At 39.1% G+C, this 27,982-nt stretch overlaps 1 protein-coding gene across 32 annotated transcripts in view; it reads right to left on the bottom strand.

Annotated features, from left to right (window-relative positions):
* Positions 1–1,657: 1,657 nt before the first annotated feature.
* PAK1 (p21 (RAC1) activated kinase 1) overlaps positions 1,658–27,982 on the bottom strand; it is a 160,997-nt gene continuing 134,672 nt past the window's right edge. For all 32 annotated transcript variants that reach the window (XM_069564927.1, XM_069564932.1, XM_070289444.1 and 29 more), the window contains 6 exons: positions 21,595–21,707; positions 17,982–18,099; positions 13,212–13,311; positions 8,988–9,184; positions 6,422–6,559; positions 1,658–1,812 (listed from right to left, as the gene is read on the bottom strand). In XM_069564927.1, the coding sequence (XP_069421028.1) occupies positions 1,726–1,812; positions 6,422–6,559; positions 8,988–9,184; positions 13,212–13,311; positions 17,982–18,099; positions 21,595–21,707 (753 nt within the window). In that variant the 3' untranslated portion in view covers positions 1,658–1,725. The remainder of the gene's footprint in view (positions 1,813–6,421; positions 6,560–8,987; positions 9,185–13,211; positions 13,312–17,981; positions 18,100–21,594; positions 21,708–27,982) is intronic.

Here is a 27,982-nt window from a genome sequence, read left to right as displayed (position 1 = left end):
TGGCCATGCCACCCACTCCAAATCCCAGGGACAGGGGAGCTTGGTGGGCTGCAGTCTATGGGAGTCGCACAGAGTCGGACACAACTGAAGCGACTTAGCAGCAACAGCAGCAGCACAGCATGCAGGATCTTAGTTCCCTGACCAGGGATCAAACCCATGCCCCCTGCAGTGGAAGGGCATAACCCTAACCATTAAATCACCAGGGAATCCCCTAGACTTCCACTAGAATCTACACCACTGCTCTTTGACTGTCTGGTCTTCAAACTACACCACTGGCTTTCATGGGTCTTCACCTCTGCAAAAGTGTTAAGAATAAAGAATACACAATAAAGTAAATATATAGTGGTAAAGCAGCATCTTATCTGCAACTTAATCTCAAATGATTCTAGAAGAAAGAATATTTTTATAATATATATATTTTTTTCTTAACTTAGAAAAAATCAAAATAAAAAATTAGAAAAGAAGGGAAGGGAAAAGCGAAAAAAAGGCATACATCAAATAGAATATTTTCATCTCCTTTTATTGAAGGAAATAAAACTGCAGAGGCAGTGGTACCTCAGAGCATGACAAGGTAGCCATTGGGGCTAACATGACAAGCCACAATGCTGGCCAGGGGTCCTACCATAATGGGAGGACCAAAACCACAAAGATAGCAGGAGGTAGCAAACATCCCCAACACCCAGTGCAAGCATTTCCATTTGCAGAGAGCTTGGCCATGCAATGTAAAAACAGGGTTCCCTCACAGCTGGCAGACTATCATCTCAGGCCAACAAATCTATCCAAAACTAACATGTAGTCTCAGAGTTGGAGTTCTTTCTCTTTGACCCAGAGATCAGGGCAATCAGAAGATGAGTTACTCTTTTAGCTCCTTGTTGCAGATGGAAAAACATGCTGAGTTCTTCAAACATCACATAGGTATAGCTGGACAGGTGCTAATGCCCAGCTTTGTTCTAAAAGCAGCTTTTTTTTTTCCCTTGAAACTTCTCACACTACTCTCACCCAGCATGTGCTCTAAGAAACTTCTCAATGTTCTAAACAAGGGCAGAATGGGGGCAGCAGCCTAGGGGAATTTAGGGAGTCAAAAGCTACTACATAGCCAAGATCATTTCACAAGAAATAGCATGGGAACACGACTGGATCTAGATCCTCCCAAAAAGATGCTTGAAGCATATACAAAGAAAAACATGGTAGCTCTCCCACCCATATCAGGATCAGCTGTGCCAAAGTCATGGTCCAGAAAGAAGAGCCATTCATGTCCTGGCTGAATATTACCCCCATGGCATTCCTTGGGCTGTTCTAATTTTCAAGTACAATAATGTGTTTGGACAGTCTGATAACAGAAAAGCAAGCACTGAAAAATATCTCAACTGATCACAAGTTGATAATGTTATAAAGTCAAAATTCTATATAGTCAAGAACTGATTGGCTGGTGAGGGGTAGGGCAGAAATAGGAGTCCAAGGATTTATTCATGTAAGTCCTTGATCATAAATCACCCTCACATCCACAGGTTGGGAGCAAATTCCTTATTTTAAAATGGCCGTCATCCAATTAGTCAATTGCAGTTCTCTTCAATGCTGGACACATGGTTTTCAAGGATCAGTCTTGAGAGCACTAGACCAGGAAATGGGAGGAGAAGGCAAGGAAGAGCAACAGGGGTTGGAATTTCTGAAATGAGCATTTATTTCACAGAAGGCTTGGCACAATGAGGCTGGGGTGCTGTGGTTTTAGTGATTGTTCTTGGTTGCCTCCTTTGCAGCAGCAATCAGTGGAGTGAGGCTGGAGAGAGGCTTGGCAATCTTCAGAAATTGATGCTAGAAAGGAGAAAAAGAACAAAAGACTCATGACAATTTACCATTCTGCTTTAGCAACCGTTACAAGATTTTCAGGGCATCCATGTTTGTATACTGTGCATATCATCAACTTCAAATTGAAGGACATCTTTCAAAGATAACATATCATTTTGAAGAACTGTTTGGCAATATCTACCTACAGCTAAACACATGTCTATCTTATATCCCACCAATTCCACTTCTAGATATATTTCAAGAGAAGTAAGTTTTTTAATTCACCAGAAGACACACACATAAATGCTCACTGCAGTTTTACTTATGACAGTCATAAATGAAAGAACCTAAATGTCCAAGAGACTGAAAGAGTGAGTAACATTATACTCATAGAATACTATACAAAAATTACAGAGCAATGAAAAGGAATAAGTAATTGATACACTGATAATAGGATGAATCCCACAGAAGACATGCTGCATGAAAGAACACATACATAAGAAGAGTTTGTACTGTATGATTTCCTTAACTGATCATGACCCAATGGTACACTCCAATTCTGCATTTCAGAAGAACTGATTTGGGAATTTGTTGTTCTATCCTTGAGTTTAGTAAGGTTAATTAACCCAGGAAGGACTTGGTCCTTTTCCAAAAAACTTTCACTGGGCTATACTGTGGGCCATACCCACAACCATTAAAGACCATTGTGGAAAAAACACCATTTGCAAATTACTTTTATGTTTTCAGTAAAAAAAAACATTACGGAAAACGATCATCACAGAACTCTGAACTCACAGCTAAAAATGACTTTTCTTCATTTACTAGTGAAAAGGCTTTGTGTCTTGAGGGTATAGGCTGTTTTTCCCCTTGGATAAGAAACATAGGAACTAACGTATTTTCTTTCTGTTTTCACTACCAGGACACTAAGAACCAAATTTGATGTTTAAACAAAATTATTTAACACAAATGATTAGTATGTTTGATTCTTCTGGCCATCCTAAGTCTCTTTTATTAATCATATTGTATATGTGTATACACACATTAAATTTTAAAATTTCTATATTTCTAAATATAGAAATATCTACAAATATTCTTTGCTAGAAGTGCTTCAAATTTTTTTTGAACAGAGATGGGATTCAAAGAGGTACTGAGAATAAGAAACTATTACTACAAAAGGAATAAAAGGTCTTGGCTAAATTACGAAGATATGAATTCCAACTAAAGCCCCTATGTATTTCTATCCATATATATCGTTCTCACAGGAGAAACAGATGGGAAGCTTTCATGATCTGAGATTCTGAAAGTCATTGTTTAGAATATTTACAATGTACAGTAACAAGTTAAAGAGTCAGTGTTCTCAGACTGCATGTTTATACAACTCCCCTGAGTTGAGAATGCAGCATGATCCAACACCCAATTAGGAGGCCTCAGTTTTCTTCTCTGTGAAATGAACAAATCAGACAAGATAAGCCCTAAGGTCTTTCCAGCTTAACACTTGGAACCAGGCAGTGGCCAAGAATATACACACTTGAGAGCCAAATACACACAGATTTAAATCCTGGGTCCACTACTTCTCAGTTACTTTTTAATCATGCAAAGTTATTGAACACTTGAAATCTCAGTTTCCTCACCTGTAAAAATGGGAATACAAAAATCTATAAATCACAGGTTTATTAAAAAAGAATAGGTTAAAAAATATGTAAAATCCTTAGTGCCTAGAATGTGGTAAAGATTCATCACAATGCATTTATTATTTGTCATGTATTATTATACCAGGAAAAAAACTTGAGAGGACATTAATCTTTCCGTAACTATGTTTTAATACCTAGTTAACAATATCATCTTGAGGCTTAGACTATTTGCACATTTCCCAAAGCTTGGTGTTTCCAGAAAAAACTTCATATGAAAGGAAAAGGCTCCTAACCTGCCTGTTATAAGGTTTTGTCCCAAAGGATGCTAGAAACTAATGGGTTTGGTAGAACCCAGATCTCATATCTAATATATCAATGCTCTGTAGTCAGTAACTCTGATTACAAAGAGATGCTAAATATCTACAGAAGGTAACATTTCAATGAAGGTTTAAGCAATTCCATTCAATTCAACAAACATCTTCTGAATACCTATTTTTTAATTGAAGTATAGTTGATATACAATGTTAGTTTAAAGATTAAACAACAAGTTGTTGTTGTTTAATCACTAAGCCATGTCCGATTCTTTTGCAACTCTGTAGACTGTAGCCCGCTAGGCTCCTTTGTCCATGGGATCTCCCAGGCAAGAATACTGGAGTGGCTTCCTATTTCCTTCTCCAGGGAATCTTCCCAACCCAGGGATCGAACCTGCATCTACCGCATTGGCAGGAGGATTCTTTACCATTGAGCCACTAGGGAAGCCCACTGCATAAATCACAGGTATAAAATATAGTGATTCACAATTTTTATAGGTTACATTCCATTTATAATTATTATAAAATATTGGCTATATCTCCTGGGTTATACAATATATCCTTGCAGCTTGTTTTACATGTAATAATTTGTGTCTCTTAATACCCTACCCATATAATGTCCCTCCCCCACTTTCCCTCTCTCCACTGGTAACCACTAATTTATTCTCTATATCTGTGAATCTGTTTCTTTTTTATATATTCACTAGTTTATTTTACTTTTTAGATTCCACATATAAGTGATGTCATACAATATTTATTTTTCTGTCTGACTTATTTCACTTAGCATAATATCCTCCCAGTCCATCCATGTTGTTCCAAATGGCAAGATTTCATTCTTTTTTATGGTTGAGCAGTATTCATCCACCCCTGGAGAAGGAAATGGCAACCCACTCCAGTATTCTTGCCTGGAAAATCCCATGGACTGAGGATCCTGGTAGGCTACAGTCCAAGGGGTCGCAAAGAGTCGGACATGACTGAGCGACTTCACTTTCAGTATTCATCCACATCTTCTTCATCCATTCATCTCCTGATGGACACTGAGGTCACTTAGATATCTTGGCAATTATAAATAATGTTGCTATGAACACTGAGTTGCACGTATCTTTTCGTATTAGTTTTTGTTTCTTTCATATATATACCCAGGACTAGAACCACAGGGTCATATCATAGTTCTATTTTTAGTTTCTTGAGAAACCTCCATATTGTTTTCCATATTGGCTGTACCAATTTATATCCCCATCAAGTGTGTAGGAGGGTTCCCTTTTCTCCACATCCTTGTCAACTTTTGTTATTTGGATTCTTTTTGATGACAGCTATTCTGACAGCTGTGAGGTGATTTCTCGCTGTGGCTTTGATTTGCATTTCCCTGATACTTAGTGATACTGAGCATCTTTTCATGTGCCTGCTGACCATCTGCATTTTCTCTTTGGAAAAATGTCTATTCAGGTCTTCTGCCCACTTTTTAACTGGGTTGTTTGTAGGGTTTTTTTTTCCTGAATTGTATGAGCTGGTTATATATTTTGGATATTAATGCTTTATCAGTGATATCATTTGCAAATGTTTTCTCCCACTGAATACCTATTTTGATTCAGGTCCCAGGTAAGAGGAAACCAAGGATTAATAACATAGAAGTTATGATCTACTAACAGTAAGGAAGACAGAATTGTTCATAGTTAGCTTTAATTTGATGCAGTATGGTACATCCTGCCCTGCCCTGCCCTGTGTTAGTCCTCAAAATACAAAAGTTTTATGACTTTTGTATACTGACTGACTGTGCAAATCTACACATTTCTCATCGTCAGTAGGTTGCATGTCACACTTATTAAATCACCAGTTGGCAATGTAGTAAAATAACACTAGTAATGAGAAATTGTAACTGAAACATAAATGCTAAATATAGATAATGTGGTCAACTAAAAGCAAATTTTGAAACCATATGAAATAATCATGCTATAACTTCAGGATTAAGCTGGTGGAATATATAAGGCTTGGTAAACCCCCAACTTCAGGTTCCCCACAGCCTGTCAGGATCTCACTCCAAACAAGCAGACTATAGGGACCTTCCTGGTGATCCAATGGTTAAGACTCCAAGCTTCCACTGCAGGAGGGCACAGGTTTGATCCCTGGTCAGGGAACTAAGGTCCCTCATGCCATGTGGCATGGCCAAAAAATTGAAATAAATGAACAAACAAGCAGACTATCATTCCCACCATCTGCAAGGGTTTCCATGAAGAAACTGGGAAGACTTGAAATGTTGCACTAACTATCCTCTAAATGAATGTCTTCTGATATCCTTTCCTAAAAATCTATCTTTTGAGTTTATCCCAGTAAAATATACCTTGTATAAGATTTGCATGTCAAAAAATTTCTTCTCATCAAGACTCAAACTCTGCTAGACTAAATCAGGCAGAACATAACAAGCACCAAAGGAAGATATAGGCAAAGTTCAATAAGAGCTCAGAAAATAACTCTGTAAGATACAGCCTAGAAAAGTACAGAGTTTTAATAGGCTGAGGAAGAGCCCAAGGGAGTAACATCAGCAAAGGTCCAGGGATGAACAAGATGAGGGAAATAGGAGTGTGGGACGTGCTAGGAAAAAAGCCTAGTTCTATAACAGCCATACAAAAATGCAGCAAAAAAGCCTTCATTATGTGATTCTCTGAATTAGGTGCCTCCCTACATAGGGACAGTTACCTGCAGCAGTTCTTTAGCCGAACCTCTCTTCTCCACATCCATCTCAAGACAGCGGTTCAGAAAGTCTCGGAAGATAGCTGACAGCTTCTCTGGGTTCTGAAGCTCTGGGGTCCCATTTGTGGCAATGAGGTACAAGGCCTGGAAATACAAACAGAATTGCCCTGGGCTCTACCTGGGATTCTTTCCTGGTTCCCAGACAGGCCCCGAAGAAATATGGTCGGCTGCTTTCTGCCTTCAGAAGACAAAGAGGCAGCTTTGGTATAATGGAGAGAATATGACTTAAGAGCCAAATTTCCAGTGAATTTCTAACTTCCTCGTCTGTAAAACAGGGATGATAACAGTGCCTATCTCACATGTCTGTAAAATAAAACAAGATAACATATTGAAAGCATTTCATAAGCTTATGAAGTGTGTTACAGATCCAAGGATTTATTATTATTGATTTAAATCTAAATGGTTTACTATACATTTAGCCTAATGAGTTAAACACCTGCCCATTTATTGAAGGAAATTTATTATTCCTGGTGCCATCATCTCAGTCATCTAAAAACTGATCTCTTCTAGCAGGAAAAGAATATATAAAGGAACTAGTCTGTAAAGGAGCAATCTGTTTCACTGTTGCCATCTTGGTTCTCTAATATGAAGCCATATCCTGGGAAAGATAAAGAAAAACATCATACTAAACCTTTTAAAGCAATCTGAACTTTATTTCATAAGTGTTTACACAAACACTATCTCATTTAATGACCACAATAACTCTGGGTAATAGGCAGAGCAAGAATTATCATCCCCATTTCACAGATAAAGTCCTAAAACATAAAGAGATATGCTTGGGATCGTGCTGTTTACACAAGCTTATGTCCTCTGACTTTGATCCCAGTCTCATTTCTGTTACTACTAATCATCATCATTTTCAAGGCCACTCTAAGGTGGAGGAAGATGAGTGGCATGTGGATCCACAGGGCAATACTGGGAGGCAAGGAAAGAAACTATGGAAGGTAGTTTCAGTTTGGTACACTAAAACACTTTTCAATAATCAGGGCTATCCAAGAAGTAACTGGCTAAAACTACATGACTGTTGATTAGCGACAAAACTCTGGGAATTCTTGCACTGAGTGAGAGGTTGGAATAAATAACAAAATAAAAACAATCAGAATAACTCTCACATTTGCCCATGATCAAAATTATCAACCTACTTGTATCTGTATTCACTTACACTGCTTTCCCTCTCCTATTATAATAACAAACTGTCCAAGTTCTAATTTGATGATCTTTACTTCAGTACTTCATCCAACCCCCCGATCTACTTAACGATATCACTATCTCTCCTACAGACGTCACATCCCTCTTGTACATGACCATTTTCCTCTCTACTAGATAATTCTCATCAGCACAAAAACATGCTATGATAATATCATCTTCAAAATAAAAAACAAAAAAAGAAAACCCCCCTAGTCTCTACTTCAAGATATGGCTCCACTCACTTCTCTGTTAGCATAACTGCAAAATTCCTCTGAAAGAAAACGATGAAAAGTAACTGCTTATACATGTCATTTCTTCACTCTGGTGGATTTACTCTAATCAGGCTTTCGTTCCCATCACTCCAGTGAAACTGACTGTCAAAGTCATCAACAACCTTCACACGGGCAAATCTAATGATCATTACTTCGCATTGGCTTAAATGCAACTTAGTCACATTTGACACACTGGTCCATCCTCCTTCTCGAAACACTTGTCCTCTTGGCCTCCAGGACACATCTCTCAGTTCTCCTTCTACCAGGAAGGCTGCCCATTGATCAACTTTGCTGGTTCCTCTAATTTGTAAATATGAGAGTATCCCAGGTCTCAGTACTACCTCTTTCCCTAAGTGAGTGATCTCATTATCATCTGCCTCTGATTTTTAAATAAACCAACCATATAATACCTACTAATAAATTTGTATTTCGAGTCCTGAATGCTCACTCTTGAACTCTGAACTCTTATGCCCAATTCTACTCAATACCTCCATTTAAGATGTCTAATAAACATTTTAACTTAACATGGTCAGAACCTTGTCCACTCTGCTCACTCACTTCAGGGACATTAGTCTCCTTGGTTTTCCCAAGGATGTATCAAGTATGTTCTCTAAACAAGTTCTTTATACACTTGATAACTTGAAAATTCTTACTTCAGATTAATCTCAAAACTCATTCCTTTTTTCAGTTTTCTTTTTACTTTTTCATTCCTTTTTTTTCTTCAGATGTCTCCTCAGATAACTTATAAGAGAGGAATTCATTCTCCACCTAGAATAAAACAGCATACTTCTCTGTCCTTCCTCCTCTTACTCTCTTAAGCCCCTTACTATTTCTTTCACAGCTCTTATCTTCTGTTACTATATATTAATTTGTTTTATTATTATCACAACAGTTTCTTGCCCATTAGAACTCAAATAATCACTGAATATATGAATGAATGACTGCTAATTTACATTTTCTTTAAGCATGTATACTTTATCACTGCCTAGTTTGATCCAGAAAAGAGAAATCCAACAGCCCAAACATCTTGATATGGGACTAGTAACACTCACTCTCAGAGGGTTTTCGTTGAGGTATGGGGGCTCTCCTTCAATCATTTCAATGGCCATGATGCCCAAGGACCAAATGTCAACCTTAGGCCCATAGGCTTTCCGGGTCACAACCTCTGGTGCCATCCAGTATGGTGTTCCCACCATGGTGCTGCGTTTGCTCTGCTCTGGGGTGATCTGAGCACAAAATCCAAAATCAGCTGAAAAAGAAAAGACAGAAACGGTTCATATGCAGAGTGTTTCTTCTGTAAATACTGTGTGCCTACCCCAAGGTATCAAGCTCTGCCAGTGTCCTAACCACTACATCCCTTGTCTCTCCAAAGCTGGAGTCACATAACTGCCACCTTCATATCCAGCTCCTAGGCTGTGCCCTGGTCAGACTTTAAGGAGGAACATGAAACATCATTTCTGCCTTCCTACTCCTCCTCAAACCATAAACATTAGCATTAAAGGCTAAGCTGCCCATTTTGACATTTATTACCTACCCAAATTCTGCTTTCTTCCTGAAAACCATCCCCATATACCAGTATCTGGTTACTAGGTCCTTATTTAATTTCTCAGGCATGAAACCCTAATCATCTACAACTAGGCATGAAAAAATGTGGTCCACTAGAGAAGGGAATGGCAAACCACTTGAGTCTTCTTGCTTTGAGAACCCCATGAACAATATGAAAAGCCAAAAAGATAGGATACTGAAAGACGAACTCCCCAGGTCTGTAGGTGTCCCATATGCTACTGAAGATCAGTGGAGAAACAATTCCAGAAAGAATGAAAAGACGGAGCCAAAGCAAAAACAACACCCACCTGTGGATGTGACTAGTAATAGAAGCAAAGTCCAATGCAGTAAACAGCACTATTACATAGGAACCTGGAATGTTATGTCCATGAATTAAGGCAAATTGGAAGTGGTCAAACAGGAGATGGCAAGAGTGAACATAGGCATTTTAGTAGTCATCAAACTAAAATGGACAGGAATGGGTGAATTTAACTCAGATGACCATTTTATCTATTGTTGTGGGCAAGAATCCCATAGGAAAAATGGGGTCACCATCACAGTCAACAAAAGACTCCGAAATACAGTATTTAGGTGCAATCTCAAAAACGACAGATTGATCTCTGTTTGTTTCCAAGGCAAACCATTCAATATCACGGTAATCCAAGCCTATGCCCCAACCAGTAAGGCTGAAGAAGCTGAAGTTGAATGGTTCTATGAAGACCTACAAGACCTTCTAGAACTAACACCCAAAAAAGATGTCCTTTTCATTATAGGGGACTGGAATGCAAAAGTAGGAAGTCAAGAAACACCTGGAGTAACAGGCAAATTTGGCCTTGGAGTACAGAATGAAGCAGGGCAAAGGCTAATAGAATTTTGCCAAGAGAATTCACTGGTCATAGCAACACCCTCTTCCAACAGCACAAGAGAAGACTCTACACATGGACATTACCAGATGGTCAATACCAAAATCAGATTGATTATATTCTTTGCAGCCAAAGAAGGAGAAGCTCTATACAGTCAGCAAAAACAAGACCAGGAGCTGACTGTGCTCAGATCATGAACTCCTTATTGCCAAACTCAGACTTAAATTGAAGAAAGTAGGGAAAACCACAAGACCATTCAGGTATGACCTAAATCAAATCCCTTATGATTATACAGTGGAAGTGACAAATAGACCCAAGGGATTAGATCTGATAGAGTGCCTGAAGAACTATGGAAGGATGTTTGTGACATTGTACAGAAGACAGGAATCAAGACCATCCCCAAGAAAAAGAAATGCAAAAAAGCAAAATGGCTGCCTGAGAAGGCCTTACAAATAGTTGTGAAAAGAAGAGAAGTAAAAAGCAAATGAGAAAATGAAAGATATACCCATTTGAATGAAGAGTTCCAAAGAATAACAAGGAGAAGAAAGCCTTCCTCAGATATCAGTGCAAAGAAATAAAGGAAAACAACAGAATGGGAAAGACTAACGATCTCTTCAAGAAAATTAGATATACTAAGGTAACGTTTCATGCAAAGATGGGCACAGTAAATGAGAGAAGCAGAAGATATTAAGAAGAGGTAGCAAGAATATACACAAGAACTATACAAAAAAGATCTCCATGACCCAGATAATCATGATGGTATGACCACTGACCTAGAGCCAGACATCCTGGAATGTGAGGTCAAGTGAGCCTTAGGAAGCATCATTACGAACAAAGTTAGTGGAGATGATGGAATTCCAGTTGAGCTGTTTCAAATCCTGAAAGATGATGCTGTGAAAGTGCTGCACTCAACATGCCCGCATATTAGGAAAACTCAGCAGTGGCCACGGCACTGGAAAAGGTCAGTTTTCATTCCAATCCCAAAGAAAGGCAATGCCAAAGAATGTTCAAACTAATGCACAGTTGCACTCATCTCATATGCTAGTAAAGTAATGCTCAAAATTCTCCAAGCCAGGCTTCAACATGCATGAACTGTGAACTTCCAGATGTTCAAGCTGGTTTTAGAAAAGGCAGAGGAATCAGAGATCAAACTGGCAACATCCATTAGATCATCGAAAAAGCAAGAGAGTTCCAGAAAAACATCTACTTCTGCTTTACTGACTACACCAAAGACTCTGAGTATGTGGATCACAACAAACTGTGGAAAATTCTGAAAGAGATGGGAATACTAGACCACCGAACCTACCTCTTGGACATCTATATGCAACAGTTAGAACTGCACATGGAAGAACAGACTGGTTCCAAATAGGAAAAGGAATATGTCAAGGCTGTATATTGTCACTCTATTTATTTAATTTATATGCAGAGTACATCATGCAAAATGCCGGGCTAGATGAAGCACAAGCTGGAATCAAGATTGCCGGGACAAATATCAATCACCTCTGATACACAGATGACACTACCCTTATAGCAGAAAGCAAAGAAAAACTAAAGAGCCTCTTGATGAAAGTGAAAGAGGAGAGTGAAAAAGTTGGCTTAAAACTCAACATTCAGAAAACTAACATCATGGCATCTGGTTCCATCACTTCATGGCAAATAGATGGGGAAACAGTAATATTTTGGGGGGCTCCAAAATCACTGCAGATGGTAACTTCAGCCATGAAATTAAAAAACACTTGCTCCTTGAAAGAAAAGTTATTACCAACCTAGATAACATATTATAATAAAAGCTGAGACATTACTTTGCCGACAAAAGTTCCATCTAGTCAAAGCTATGGTTTTTCCACCAGTCAAGTACGGATGTGAGAGTTGGACTATAAAGAAAGCTGAGTGCTGAAGAATTGATGTTTCTGAACTATGGTGTTGGAGAAGACTCTTGAAAGTCCCTTGGACTACAAGGAGATCCAACAAGTCCATCCTAAAGGAAATCAGTCCTGAATACTCATTGAAAGGACTGATGCTGAAGCTGAAACTCCAATACTTTGTCCAACTGATGTGAAGAACTGACTCCTTGGAAAAGACCCTGATGCTGGGAAAGATTGAAGGCAGGAGAAGGAAACGACAGAGGATGAGATGGTTGGATGGCATCACTGACTTGATGGACATGAGTTTGAGCAAGTTCCAGAGTTGGTGATAGACAGGGAGGCCTGGTGTGCTGCAGTCCATAGGGTCGCAATAAGTTGGACACGACTGAGCGACTGAACTGAACTGAGGCATGACCCTGCTTTAATAAGTTCCTCCTCTTGTGCCCCAGGGTAGAGACTGCAAACAGTCCTCCCATAAGCTGCCCATCCACCTGTGACACAATCTCTTTCTCTGGATTCTTGGTCCTTACACTTCTGAACAGAATGTTCTGCCTGCAGTTATATTATATTGCTATTATATGTTCACTTAATTACGAGGCCTTCAATAAGAACTGTGTGTTCTTACTCACATTTTTCATTCTCAGATGGCCAACCACATAAACAGACATTTTATAAAAGTTTGCTAAATGAATGACTGAATGAAAGTTATTACACTAAACTCTCTTTTCTAATTATGTATTTTATGTTTCCCACAGTAGGTTGAGAACTACTTAAATATAGGCAAAAGTATCCTTGTTGCCCATCACAATAAATGTTTTTCATTTAATGTATAAATGAGTGGGGGGGGGGGAATGTCATCCTATATAGTGCTGAGTAACATAAAGTGCCGGCATATCCAAGGAAATAGATTCTTTGGTGAGTCTTGTAGCTACTCTCATAGGATTACCATCCCAGAGGAGACAGGGTCTCAGAGAGAAGAGAAGTGATTATCACTCCTACTCACTTAGCTTGACAGAGCCATCCATTCCCAACAGGATGTTGTCACTCTTGATGTCTCTATGAATAACTTGGTTTGAATGCAGAAACTCCAAAGCTTGCAGGCACTGTTGAAGTGATGTGGGCAAAAGGAGAGAGAAAGGACAAATAATTATGAAGACTTACAGAAAATCACTAATCCAACCTCCTCATTTTATGATAACAAAAGTGAGACCCCAGTGAGTAAAAGAACTTACTCCAAATAAATGGAAGAGGCAGGTCTAAAATCCAGTCTCTTGTCTCATTACTAAACATACTTTTTTTTTTTTAATATTTGGTGTTGCCTCATACTTTTCTTATAAGATACTTGACCACAGTGTATTATAACATAGCTTATAACAGTTTTAGGTACAGGAATTCCTCCAAAGTATTTTAGAATTGTTTACAGAACGTTAGCACCTTGACAAAGAACCCAAGGCAAAAAAAAATACTGAGGAAGAATGGAAAGGAATTTGTAAAGAAAAAACTACAGGAAAATGACAAATAACAGTCACATTTGGGAAACTAAACAAATGGAAAGATACTAGAAGCCGTGAATTTAGGAAGATAATCTTATTTTGGTGAGGTAGTTTGTACTGTTTGCTGTATTCTGCTTTTTACATTCCCATAAACATCTGCAGACAAATGTCCAGCAGGCAACTGCAGGTGTGAATCTTGAGTGCTGTAGAGAAGCTGGACTTGAAATAAACGTTTACAAGTCTTTCAAGTTATGGTAATGGTTGAAATTGGCAAATGCTACAGTAAAGAAAGAAGAAAGAAAAGAACCTTGGAAAACACACAGACTCAATAGGCAGAATGAATAATATAGAGACTGAAAAGAATAATAAAAATGCCTGGTTCTGACCAATAAAATTATTTTAGACAAATCTCTTATTCCCTCTGGGCTACTGTCTTCCCATCTGTAAAAGGTGAGGGTCAGAAAAGATGCTATAAAGGTTACTACTAAATCTATTAGGAAGTTCATAACCCAAAGCTAAAATTTAGAGGCTTCCACCAATTAAAAAACATGAAAAAGATGCAAACCAATTAGACGACAGTACTGAAATATTCTCAGCTTAATACTTTACTTTCTAAGAATACATCAATGGCTACATTAAAAACAAACCAATATCCAGAAGCGGCTTTTCCCTGGAAAAGTAAGACCTGTTTTCCTAAGGAGGCTGGAGACTTTGGCCTCTGGATGTCAAAAATTATAAACAGAAAGGATGATTTCTAGAAATTGAAACCATCATGCATTGCTGGTAGGAATATAAAATGGTACAGCCACTGTGGTAAACATTTTGGCCAGTCCTCAAAATATTAAACATAAAGTCTCTACATGACCAGAAGATCCGCTCCTAGGCACATACCCAAGAGAAGTAAAAACATATTCAACCAACAACTTATCCATGAATGTTCACAACACTATCCATAAGAGTCAAAAAGTAGAAATTACCCAAATGTCCATCAGCTGATGGACAGGCAAATAAACAGAATCTTACTTGTTAATAAAAGGACATATGCTATAGAACAGATGAGCCTTCAAAATATTACACTAAGCAAAATGAGCCAATCAGAACACATCACCTTTATATGAAATACCTGGAATAAGCAAATCAACAGAGACACAAAATAGACTAGTGGCTGCATAGGGCTGGAAGGGATGGGAAACAGGCTGGGCGGGGGCAGCAGGGTGGGGTGACTGCTAATAGGTATGGAGTTTCTTTTTCAGTTCAGTTCAGTTGCTCACTTGTGTCTGACTCTTTGCAACCCCATGGACTGCAGCACGCCAGGCTTCCCTGTCCATCACCAACTCCCAGAGCTTGCTCAAACTCATGTCCATCAAGTCGGTGATGCCATCCAACCATCTCATCCTCTGTCGTTTCCTTCTCCTGCCTTCAATCTTTCCCAGCATCAGGGTCTTTTCCAAGGAGTCAGTTCTTCACATCAGGTGGACAAAGTATTGGAGTTTCAGCTTCAGCATCAGTCCTTTCAATGAGTATTCAGGACTGATTTCCTTTAGGATGGACTTGTTGGATCTCCTTGTAGTCCAAGGGACTTTCAAGAGTCTTTTCCAATGCCACAGTTCAAAAGCATCAATTCTTCAGCACTCAGCTTTCTTTATAGTCCAACTCTCACATCTGTACTTGACTGGTGGAAAAACCATAGCTTTGACTAGATGGAACTTTTGTCGGCAAAGTGATGTCTCAGCTTTTATTTTAATATGCTGTCTACGTTGGTAATAACTTTTCTTTCAAGGAGCAAGTGTCTTTTAATTTCATGGCTGAAGTCACCATTTGCAGTGGTTTTGGAGACCAAAAAAATAGTCCGTTATTTCCCCATCTATTTGCCATAAAGTGATGGAACCAGATGCCATGATGTTAGTTTTCTAAATGTTGAGTTTTAAACCAACTTTTTCACCCTCCTCTTTCACTTTCATCAAGAGGCTCTTTAGTTCTTCACTTTCTGCCATAAGGGTGGTATCATCTCCATTTCTGAGGTGATTGATATTTCTCCCAGCAATCTTGATTCCAGCTTGTGCTTCATCTAGCCCGGCATTTTGCATGAGGTACTCTGCATATAAGTTAAATAAGAGGGTGACAATATACAGCCTTGACGTACTCCTTTCCCAATTTGGAACCAGTCTGTTGTTCCATGTCCGGTTATAACTGTTGCTTCTTGACCTGTACACAGATTTCTCAGGAGGCAGGTCAGGTGGTCTGGTATTCCCATCTCTTGAAGAATTTTCCACAGTTTGCTGTGATCCACACAGTCAAAGGCTTTGGCATAGTTATTAAAGCAGAAGTAGATGTTTTTCTGGAACTCTCTTGCTTTTTCAATGATCCAACAAATGTTGGCAATTTGATCTCTGGTTCCTCTGCCTTTTCTTTTTTCTTTTTTTTTTTTTAGTTTTTATTTTTACTTTATTTTACTTTACAATACTGTGTTGGTTTTGCCATATATTGACATGAATCCACCACGGGTGTACATGTGATCCCACACATGAACCCCCCTCCCACCTCCCTCTGCCTTTTCTAAATCCAGCTTGAATACTGTTGAAGCCTCGCTTAGAGAATGTTGAGCTTTACTTTGCTAGCGTGTGAGATGAGTACAATTGTGTGGTAGTTTGAACATTCTTTGTTTCTTTTTAGGGTGATGCAAATGTTCTAAAACTGATTATGGTGATAGCTGTATAAACTAAATATACTAATATCTTTTAAATTATGTACTTTAAATGGGTGAATAATATGGTATGTGAATTATATCTCAACAATGGTATTTTTAGAAAGGTGAATTATCTCTATGAGAACTTATGGATAATAGTAATGCCATGTATTTGCATAACATTTAAATGTTTTTCCAAATGCTTTTTGATCCACATGGTACCCCTAAGGTATACACAGTATGAATGCTGCAATTCCTAAGATAAATCACTTGAGACATATTGATTTCCCCAAACACACATTTGCATGTATCTCAATCAGTAAAAGTCAGTTCTTCGGATGACTGAAATGAATAACATCTTAGTTATTACAGTAACTCTGCATTTCCAAAGGTCCCGAGAATACAGATACATAGTTTATCTATGATATTAAATTTCATGGGGGAAATGTGATTAGGAAAAAATGTCTTGAAAGTTTCCTGGTGGGGGAGGGAGAATAATGAAACAAATTTGAACACCACCTCAGTGGTACAGTAAAGAAAATAACTCAGATCTCCTCAGATCCCAGGCCTGTGTTAATTCCATTAACCTACCTATGTATGTGTTCTAGATCCCAGGGTTTTTAATGAAAAGATGATAATATTTTCTAGGACAGTAGTGATTTCACATGACTTTATTTTTCCTAATATTATTACAAAACTATGTAATTTCACCTGTATGATTCTAATTCCTCTATCATCAAACCCTAGGCATACTCATCCCCATAAAACTCTGAGTCTAATCTTCTAACCACTTAATCATGCTCTCTTTCCCTAATTTCCAAACTTTTATACTATAAGGCTATGAGAAAGTTTCAGGCTTTTATCAGCAAAGCATCCAATACACTCAACTTCTCCAAATACTCCCTTCATCCTCTTGCTCTAATGAAGATGTGGCCATCCCCTAAGGACACTGCTTCCCATGTAGGCCTTGCCAAGGTTTTTATTCTCCCTCCTTATACAAGCATTTTACAGACTTTAGATGTTTGACAGCAACGAGGAGAGAGAAGAATACTGATTTAAACTTTGTTTCCTATTCCTTTTGCCTGAAAGTATTTTACGCTAGATTTCTGCTTGGCTTACTCTCTCATATCATTCAGATCTTTACTCAAATATATGGCAAAACCTTCCCTGACTATCTGAAATAGTATCTCTTCTGTCACTATCTCTTTACTCTGCTTTATTTCCTTTATAACACATGAATAAAGCAGGAAAGCAGAATAAAAAAATATGACTAAAATTACACCCATATTAAAGAGATAAAGGAAAATAAATGCTCACAGAAGCTATTTCTAAGAGGCTGAAATAATACATGATTATATATATGTGTGTGTGTGTGTGTATATATGAACTTTCTTTTAGAATATAGTTACCTTTAAAGAAAAAAGAATGATGATAAAAATCTCAAAACAGGTATCATAAAAGGATGATGGGAGAATACAACTAATTTCTCCCACTTCTACAGTGCCCAGGCTGAGATCCCATCAGATGCAGAACCCTGAGATACATAGATATAGAAGCCATTTCCTGCTCAACTCTAATTGGCTGTTGACCTTACCTCACGGCACACAGCTGCAATCTGACCTTCGTCCATGCAAGTTTCCGTTACCACGTCTGTCAAAGAACCTCCAGCCAAATATTCCATGACAACCCACAGCTCATCTCCCACAAGGTAACTGCAGGGGTAAAGGTAAAAGGTGAGTAGGAATAGGGTACACTGAGCCATAGCAGTGGCTTTCAAAGGACAAGCATATACACAGAGTGACTCTGCATTTCCCTCAATTCTGAAAGGGTCTAGGGTCCTTTTTTCTGAAGAAAAGCAGAATCTATGGGACCGTTTCACTAGCTTGATATCTCTTAAGGATTCGACTGGAGAAAACAAGGCAGACTGTCCTGTGAAGCCCCAAAAGGTAGAACTAAAATCACTAGGTTGAAGATGCAATAAAATTTCATTTCATCACAACACAAAGCAGTATTTCTTAAAATCAGGCATGGTTCCCACACCTCTAGAAGCCTGAAAGCAGAGAGTACCCAAACATCTGATGAAGACGGGATTTGGAGTCCATGTTATCAATATTAGGGAAGTCACTAAACATCCTTGAGAGTTCTACTAGATTTGAGATCCATGAGATCAGTACCAGGTCATGTGCAAGATTTCATCCCCAGAGAGAGTGGCACAGTAGATATCATTATTTACTGAATAAATCAATGAGTAAAATAAAAGATAACTGCAAATGTTAAATAAAGTAATAGTTATAAAAACCATTAAAAAGCTGTAGAGTTTTATACACACAGCCATTCTGCTGACAATGATCTCCGTTTTGAACATCTCTGATTATAAGAAAGGAATAAATTCAGTAAGGATTACAGAACCAAAGCTTCTTCTGGAAGCCAAGTGTTTCCAATTTAGTACTGTATCACTAGACAGACTGTGGGGCTGAGAAGGGCTAAAACTGAAAGTTTCACTCAGGGACTGGATCACTCAGCTCTGTTATATGATAAGTAAAAAAATCACTTAGCCTGTCAGTTTTCTCTGCTACAAAATAAGACAAATAAACAACAAAGATAGTCTAGAGCTCTATAAACTCTTGCGCTAGCTTTAGACAAAGGAGGCAGACTGAATTGGCTTGAGCTGTGTGGTATGTCATATCATCTTCATCCCCATATTGGGACTACTGCTGGGCAGATGGGAGGCTACTGGAAAAAATAAACAGTCTCAAGTAAAGGATAAGATTTAAATCATATTCTCTTGCCTATTAATCAATTCAGTCCTTTTTCTATAATATGCATTCTCTGTACATCAAAGTCTTGAAGTTTCTTAATGTCCATGAAGAATAAATGTAACAGATTAATTTCTCCTTCAACAATCTCTTAGGAGAAGACTGTGGGGACTTGGACCAAAAGAGAATTCAGGCCTGGGTTAAAAAGCCCTCCACTGCCATAACCCTATTTCATCCCTGACAAAGAATGTGCATTTATAGACCATCCCCCAGCATATCAAAAAAACATCTGTCAACTTGGACTGACTTGGGGGAAAACACAAGTGTACAAAAGATTATGTGGACACTGACAAAGCAGAGTCCCTTTAGCTGGGCCTCACATAATGTTCTCAAGACCAGATTCATGTTGTCTCAATTACTATGCAGCTATACACTGTGCCAAGGTACCATTAAAAAAGCTTCAGAGCATCCCGTATTTAGAGAAGAAAAAATATGAATGGAGTCCTCCTCTGGGAACTCACAAAAACCACAGACTCTCAAATGTAGCACCTTCACTGAATGTTCAGCTTAAGAGTACCCACTCTTCTCCTCCAGAAAGAATTCCTAGGTATGTTTTCGTATACCAGACTACAACTGATGACAGGGACTGAGCCTAACTTATTTCTGATTACAGAATAACAAGCCTCTGGAAACACTGGCAAAGGCATGATAAACAAACAATTTATAAACCTTCTAATCCCATTCCCAGAATACAGATTCATTCAAGCACATGCATTTTGTTGTTTACTTACCTCCACTAATGAGGAACTCACTATTTTATGAGATAGGCCATACCCTTAAGACAGCTTTCATTTTTCCTTATCCTGAGCCAAAATGTAGTATTCTTATAACCTTCAGAGGCTTATCCATGCTTTATTCTCCATATAATAAGTTCTTAAAAGAGATGGGAGGATGAATAACTTCAGAGGATTCTTCAGAGCCAGTCATGACCTACATCATGGAGAGACTATCATCTCCAAAACAGAGAAGGCCAAAGTCCACCTCCTTGCCTCTTTAAAGAAATGAACGCTTACCACTTTTAGATTCAGAACAAGAAATCTGGCACAATTTGGCAGCAATGAAAACAAGTTGGCAATGCATGATAAATAGTAAGAAAAATTACTCAGAGTCTAAGACTTGGTCCAATGTCACCTTCAGCTCTGATGCGTCTGAAACCCAGGCAAGAAGCAATTTCTTTTGTTCAGATATGGTAGAAAAGAACATAATATGATGGAAAGGGCATGGACGTTGATGCTAGGAATATTCAAATCCAAAACCCTCATTTGCTACTTACTGGCTTACTGGTCTTGGACAAGTTATTAACTTCTATGAATCTCAGTTTCTTCATCTGTAAAATACAGACAATAAACCCTACCTCATAATGAGATACTGCTATTCACAAAAGTGCTTAGTACAAAGAAAAGCATAACACAAATATTAGCTAAAACTCTTATTATTACCTTAAAGAGCAGAATTCTTACAGGCTGGAAAGATAGGTTAAAAGAATCAAAATGGAATTTAATGAAGATAACCAAAAATCTATGTTACCAGTTTAAGGCAAGCTCTACAGGCTGGAAAGATAGGTTAAAAGAATCAAAATGGAATTTAATGAAGATAACCAAAAATCTATGTTACCAGTTTAAGGCAAGCTCTACAGGCTGGAAAGATAGGTTAAAAGAATCAAAATGGAATTTAATGAAGATAACCAAAAATCTATGTTACCAGTTTAAGGCAAGCTCTACAGGCTGGAAAGATAGGTTAAAAGAATCAAAATGGAATTTAATGAAGTTAACCAAAAATCTATGTTACCAGTTTAAGGCAAGCTCTTGTTAAGAAAAAAAAAAAAAAAGGATCAGAGATTTGAACTGTCTACATACTTACTAGGGGTCAACAATGAAAACAGAACACTTAAAAAAATTTTTTTTTTTAATGAACAACAACAACAAAAAGAATAAAATCAAGTTCCATAGAGTTTAGAACAAAGGAGGGGTTGCACTGTCTCCATACAGCTCAAATCTCAAGGCTCAAATCTCAAACAAAACTACTGAATGTCACATTTTAAGATAATGCAAACTACAAGTTATTCAGCAGGGTAAGCAGGATCAGGAAAAGATTTGAGATGCAGAATGATTTAAAGACCTTTGCATCTGACTCAGGCAGACGGGCTGAAGGCATTCCCAGGGGCAGGACCAGCTGGGAGAAGCCATAGGGTGGTAGGGTTCAGCCTAACCCAGAAGACTGTGCGCCAGTTAGAGATGTCCAGCAACATGCAGGCTCAGAGGCACAGAGCTGAGCACCTTAAAAGATTCTTGAATGGAAACAGTTCTGAGTATTGGTGTTGCCTTCTCTAATAGCACTACCATCCATCAGTCCCAAAGGCCTTATTTCTCTGACAGGACTACCACTCCATACCTGTCCAAGTAGTTCACAATATTTGGGTTCTTGTTTTCCCTCATGACCAGGATCTCATTAATAATCAGCTCTTTCTTCGGCTGCTGCTGAAGGTTCATCTGCTTAATGGCCACCTGAAATCAAAGTATACCAGTGTATAACCAGAGTCACTCCAAATTTACTGAGCACCTACTAAGTACCAGACATAAACACTTAGGAGACAGAGATGAATAAAATATGCTCTGAGCCCTTGAGGAACTCACAGTTTATCACTGGAGACCAATGGTACTCAATGCAAAGTCTAGCAACATCATCTGGGAATGTGCTGGAAATGAAAATTTTCAGGCCCCAACCAAACCTACTGAATCTGTAACTCTGTGGGGTTTTTTTGGGCGGGGGGTGGGGGGTGGGGTTGCATAGTTTGCACAAATTTTCTATTTAATGGAAAAGTTCACTTGCTAAGTATAAAGATCATTTATTACTTGGCATTGGTATTGGTGTCACTGGAGGTGAGGATAAGACATGGTTATGAGGAATTTAAATGAGGAAGTAAAAGAATTTAAAAATTGATCTTTCCATTCATCTCTCTACCTTCTTAGATCTCTACTTAATCCAAGCTCAAGTACTGATAAATAGGGACTTCCTTTTCCTCAAAAACCCTGTATTTTAACAAGCCCTCCAAGTAATTTGGGGGTTCCCTGGTAACTCAGACAGTAAAGCGTCTGCCTGCAATGCAGGAGACCCAGGTTCGATTCCGGGTCGGGAAGATCCCCTGGAGAAGGAAATGGCAATCCACTCCAGCACTCTTGCCTGGAAAATCCCATGGATAGAGGAGCCTCGTAGGCTACAGTCCATGGGGTAGCAAAGAGTTGGACACGACTAAACGACTTCACTTTCACTTTCCAAGTAATTCTAATGTGAACCAAAGTTTGAAGATCAAACTTGCTACAAAATACTTATATTAGAAAAAACACTTTTAAAACTCACAATATAAAAGAGGTGTGCTTTAACAAAGCCCACACAAAATGTTATAGAAACATAAAACTGGCAAGGACTCTTTCACACAATCAATGTAGAGGCTTCATAAAGGGGAGATGCCTTTTCAAACTGTGGAAAAGTAAATCAGAGTTGACCAGGTTAAGAGAGAATAGAAAAGGGGGATCCTTAACGTTTATGTATGAAAAAGATCTTGATAGGCTTTTTGTCTATAGAAATAAACAAATTTTCACATAATACCAACTTAAGGAATATGTTAGTTTCCAAGACACTTTTGCATCCATTTTTGCAGTGTGTCAGGTACTACATAGAATATTCTCAAATGTATTTCATTTAATTCTCTGAGACATGTTATAACTTAAATATTACTACCGACCATGTTTGACAGATGAGGAAATTGTAATTCAGAGAGGATATGTGACTTGCAAGCACAACAATTCAGTAGCAGAGTCAGGACTAGAATCTCAAAAGCAATTCCCATTTATTTTGCACACAGAGCCAGATTAATCTTCCCCACTGTACACATTTGATAACACTCTCCCAGATTCAAAATTAAAAAGGTTCCTGTTCCTAGAGATGTTCCTTGGCCCAACATTCAAAGTCCTTCTGATCTGACCTCTATCTTACTTCTCACTATATTCTTTCATATGCTACAATGAAAGATGTATGCTCATATCTGAGCCTCTCTCCATTTGGAACATCTTACACTGTTTTCACTTGTTCAAAACCTTCTTATACTTTGTATCAGACCAAAAGAAATTTCCTTCTCCAAACCAGAGAGGTTTTTTGCCTTCTTTAAAGCCCTATAAGACCGTATTTACACACGTCTTGTGGAACTCACCACATACTGAATTGTATGATGATTAGCTAAGGTGTGTATCTCGAGACATTTGAGAGCTTGTTTGAAAGCTCCGAATCCCTGGTGCCAAGCATAGCGCCTGATACAGTGTGTGTTCAGCAAATCTTTTTGGCAATGAATAGGAAAAGACAGAATTCAGTGGGTTGATAAATACTTTGTTTTTAAACCACAAAGAGCATCAGCAATAGGCTACTTCATCCCACAGGACTAGACTTTAAATTATTTAAGTGTTTATTTCCTAGAAACATCATCGAAGAACATGAACATTTAACAGAACAACTACAACTAGTCATTCTAGAATCATCCAGAAAAGTAGAGGATGAATAATTCAACTTTTATGGGAAAACGCCACACTCTATTATTTCTTCAAATCAAGTATGGACAGTCTTCTGCCAAGAGTCATTTATCAGTAAGAAAAGAAACTTTTTTTTTTTGAAACATTTTGACCACCTCCACTCCCTACTCTAAGTGAGAAAAAATTGCTGGAAAATCCCATGGACGGAGGAGCCTGGAAGGCTGCAGTCCATGGGGTCACTGAGGGTCGGACACAACTGAGCGACTTCATTTTCACTTTTCATTTTCATGCACTGGAGAAGGAAATGGCAACCCACTCCAGCGTTCTTGCCTGGAGAATCCCAGGGACAGGGGAGCCTGGTGGGCTGCCGTCTACGGCATCACAGAGTCGGACACGACTGAAGTGACTTAGCAGCAACAGCAGCAGCAGCAGCAGCAGCAGGGTCTCCTATCAGGGAAGGCGTCTGGTCTGGCTACAGTTTTCCGTAACACCTGATGATTAGCTTTTTCTAACATCTGAAGAGGAAAACATTGATCTAAAGGCCCATCACATTAAGACTGTAAGCCCTTATAACACATATTAAGATCTGGACCCTGTGCCACCCTGGAGGATGAGACAGAGCTTGTGAACTTCACAGAGGTCATTGCTGGCAGCAGCAAAGGAGAAGAGAAGCAGGCCATGGATGACAAAGGAGGGGACAGTCCTTTCCAACAGCTACTGACTAAACGTGAGCTAGGCTAAACACCCTTCACCTGATCAGATCCCTCTTAACTCAAGCCAGCAGACAGCACTCCCATAACAGAAAAAGAGCTGGACTTGAACTCTGAGGGCCTAAGCTCTGGGGCTGATTCTGTCACTTCCCAGCCTTGACCAATCACAAGCTCCCTGAGCCTCCATCTCTTTATCAATATTAAGGATAATAATCCCCACCCTGATTTCCCTCCTCATAGGATTCTTTTGGGGACTAAAAGAAACAGTGGCCAATGTGTTACTCATACATAAGAAATTTAAATAATACAGTAATACAACAGTGAAAATGCTAATCACTGTCATAACTGCATTTGATGAGTACTTGGCACAGAGCAGCAAGAATGACAACATAATCAGCAGGAATGACAGCAAAAACCAACCACTCTCCCACCACAGTGTTAGGTGCTCAACTGACAACGTCTCTGTAAAACAACCCTGTCAAGTGAAAATCATCCTCTGCATTTTCAGATAAGAAAATAAAGACTAAGACTTACAAGGAAGTTGCCCAAGGTCATATTCAATGCCTTCAGGCTTATATAACTTCAAAGCATCTTCCAGTCTATTTTCTCTATTATACACATTCCCTCTAAAAATAGGCTTGAAAATTAATTGTCGGATGTGTAACTAGAAGACTTCCACCACTAACACGCTAATCTTCCTCTATGTGACAGGCAATAGCTCTCTTTTCCCATCGGATAACTCTCAATATGCAGTCACTCACAAAGACAGAGCATCCCGCCAGCTCCACTAAAGATTTATACTCCCTGGGGGAGAAAATGAGGCCTTCCTGGCTACACTGCACTAGCTGCCCTAATGGACTTGCTTCCATTCATAGTTTTGTAACCACAAAGCAAGCACATGACATCAAGTTTGTTTCCCGTGACCAGCTTCTCACACATGCAACTCCAGACCTTCAATGAACCAGCCAGCACCAGGCTGTCTCCCATCAAGGGTTGTGAGGCTCCAGAGGTCAAAATATGACAAAAGGCCATGGTGCCAAACCTTGCTGCAGCCTAGCAGTCAAGAAAACACAAGTTAAGATTTTTGAATCAAAAGATTCTAACCCAGTCCTTGCTAACTGCTGGCAGTACAACCCCGCAAAAATTACTTTAACTCCCAGCCTCAAATTCCTCATCAGTAAAAAGGAAATAATACTGCCTACTGTGTAGGGTTCTTTTTAGTATTCGTATAACCTCCTCTTTTCTATCTCTGCCTCCAATATAGCATATTTTAAATCAGCAAAATGATACCATCCTTCCTTCCTTCCTTACTGTTATTTCAACACAGGTTTCTGTCAGCACTGTAAGAGTTTTATATGTACACAACAGAAAGTATGGTTTCTTACACTTACATATATATATATATATATATATATATGTGTGTGCGTGTGTGTGTTTTTAATGTCTGAATCTTTCATAGTTCTTAGTGTAAGTGTAGTATAAAGTAAATGATCAGTAAACACTGTGTGAAATAAATATGTGCAGATAAAAGTTAATATATATGTAATTCTTAGTTTATGATATATTTTTCACATGCATTGCTTTACTCAACAGTCTTGTGAGGTGTACGTTATCATGCATATTTTATAAAGAAATAAAATTCAAGCTCCAGAGGTCAAACGACTTTTCCAAGCTTTTGTAAGTAAGTAAAGGTAAACATCTGGGCTTCCCTTGTGGCTCAGCTGGTAAAGAAGCCGCCTGCACTGCAGGAGACCTGGGTTCTTTCCCTGGGTTGGGAAGATCCCCTGGAGACGGGAAAGGCTACCCACTCCAGTCTCCTGGCCTGGAGAATTCCATGGACTGTATAGTCCATGGAGTAGCAAAGTGTCAGACACAACTGAGAGACTGTCACTATCCACTAAAGGTAAACATCTAGTTATCTGGTTCTCACATCAAAGAACAATGAATAAATCTTCAACATAATTTTTTTTGAAGTTGACTTACCCTCAGTGGAGCCTCAATATTTGCCTCAGACACTTGTAAAAGCCTGACAAGAGCATAGTGAGTTATGTGACTTCTCCAGTACATCATGGGGTTTCAACCAAGAAACATACACAAGCAGGTCCTAGTAGCCTCCCTCAGAGGAGGCCAACTTTATTTTCATTGGAACAAGAGGTGCCTCTCAAGTTCTGAGCCCCATTAGTCTTTGAACTAAGACCTTTCCCAGGTAACTCCCATCCACAACCCACCTGCCAACAGTCCTGCTCTGCAACCAAAGAGTAAAATGCAAAGAAAACTTTAAGCATTCTAGATTCCCTTCCTGGCTTCCTTCTGCTGAAGATAAGATCTTGGGTCATCAGGCCTTAGCAATAAGATTAGAGATTTCCCAGCTTATGAAACATGAGACAAAGAGGTGCCTCCAAATGAGAACTTCAATGTCTACCAGAATCCTAGGCACAGAGTAATGGAAGACCCACTAGATTAGAGACAAGAGACAAGGTTTTAAATCTCTTCTGTATCAGAATTCTCTCCTAAACACCAAATTTGTAAAAATAACTGTCCACCAGGCAGTTTCACAAGGTCTCTTAGGCAGTATCTAACTTCTTCAAATCTATATTTCCTCTGATCACTCACTTGGGCTTCCCAGGTGGTGCTAGTGGTAAAGAATCCACCTGCCAACACAGGAAACACAAGAGATGCAGGTTTGGTCCTCGGGTGGGGAAGACACCATGGAGAAAGGAATGCCACCCACTCCAGTATTCTTGCCTGAAAAATTCTATGGACAGAGTAACCTGGTGGGCTATATTCCATAGGGCCACAAAGAGCAGACACAACTAAGAATACACACACACACATACACACATCACTCTCTTGTGAGTCATCCTCACCTTCACCAAATTCTGTCAAATCTACTTAAAGTGAAACTTTAGTCACTCAGTCCTGTCCGACTCTTTGAGACATGGATTGTAGACTACCAGGCTCCTCCATCCACGGGATTTCCAGGCAAGACTACTGGAGTGGGCTGCCATTTCCTTCCCCAGAGTATCTTCCCAACCCAGGGATCGAACCCAGGTCTCTCACATTGTAGGCAGACATTTCACCGTCTGAGCCACCAGGGAAGTCCCTCAAATCTACTTAAGTGAAGTCGCTCAGTTGTGTCCGACTCCTTACGACCCCATGGACTGTAGCCTATCAGACTCCTCCGTCCATGGGATTTTCCAGGCAAGAGTGCTGGAGTGGATTGCCATTTCCTTCTCCAGGGGATCTTCCCGACCCAGGAATCAAACCCGGGTCTCCCGCATTGCAGGCAGATGCTTTACCATCTGAGCCACCAGGGAAGCCCTCAAATCTACTTAAGTACCTCTCAAATACATCACTTTTCCCCATTTATAATGTGCTGCCACCTTAGTCCAGACATCATCTCTCACATGGAATTACCCAATAACCTGCTGAGTCACCTGCTCCACTCTTATCTCTTCCAATCTCTTCACACTGCAGCCACAGTAACTTTCCAAAACCTGTAAGTTTCACCACGTTGAAAGAATTCTAGTCTACAATTGTAAGAAACTA

The sequence above is a fragment of the Ovis canadensis genome, chromosome 21 (assembly GCF_042477335.2).
Source record: "Ovis canadensis isolate MfBH-ARS-UI-01 breed Bighorn chromosome 21, ARS-UI_OviCan_v2, whole genome shotgun sequence".
Classification (NCBI taxonomy): Eukaryota; Metazoa; Chordata; class Mammalia; order Artiodactyla; family Bovidae; genus Ovis; species Ovis canadensis.
The sequence above is the reverse complement of the archived record's forward strand: the minus strand, read 5'-3'. Positions and strand labels throughout refer to the sequence as shown.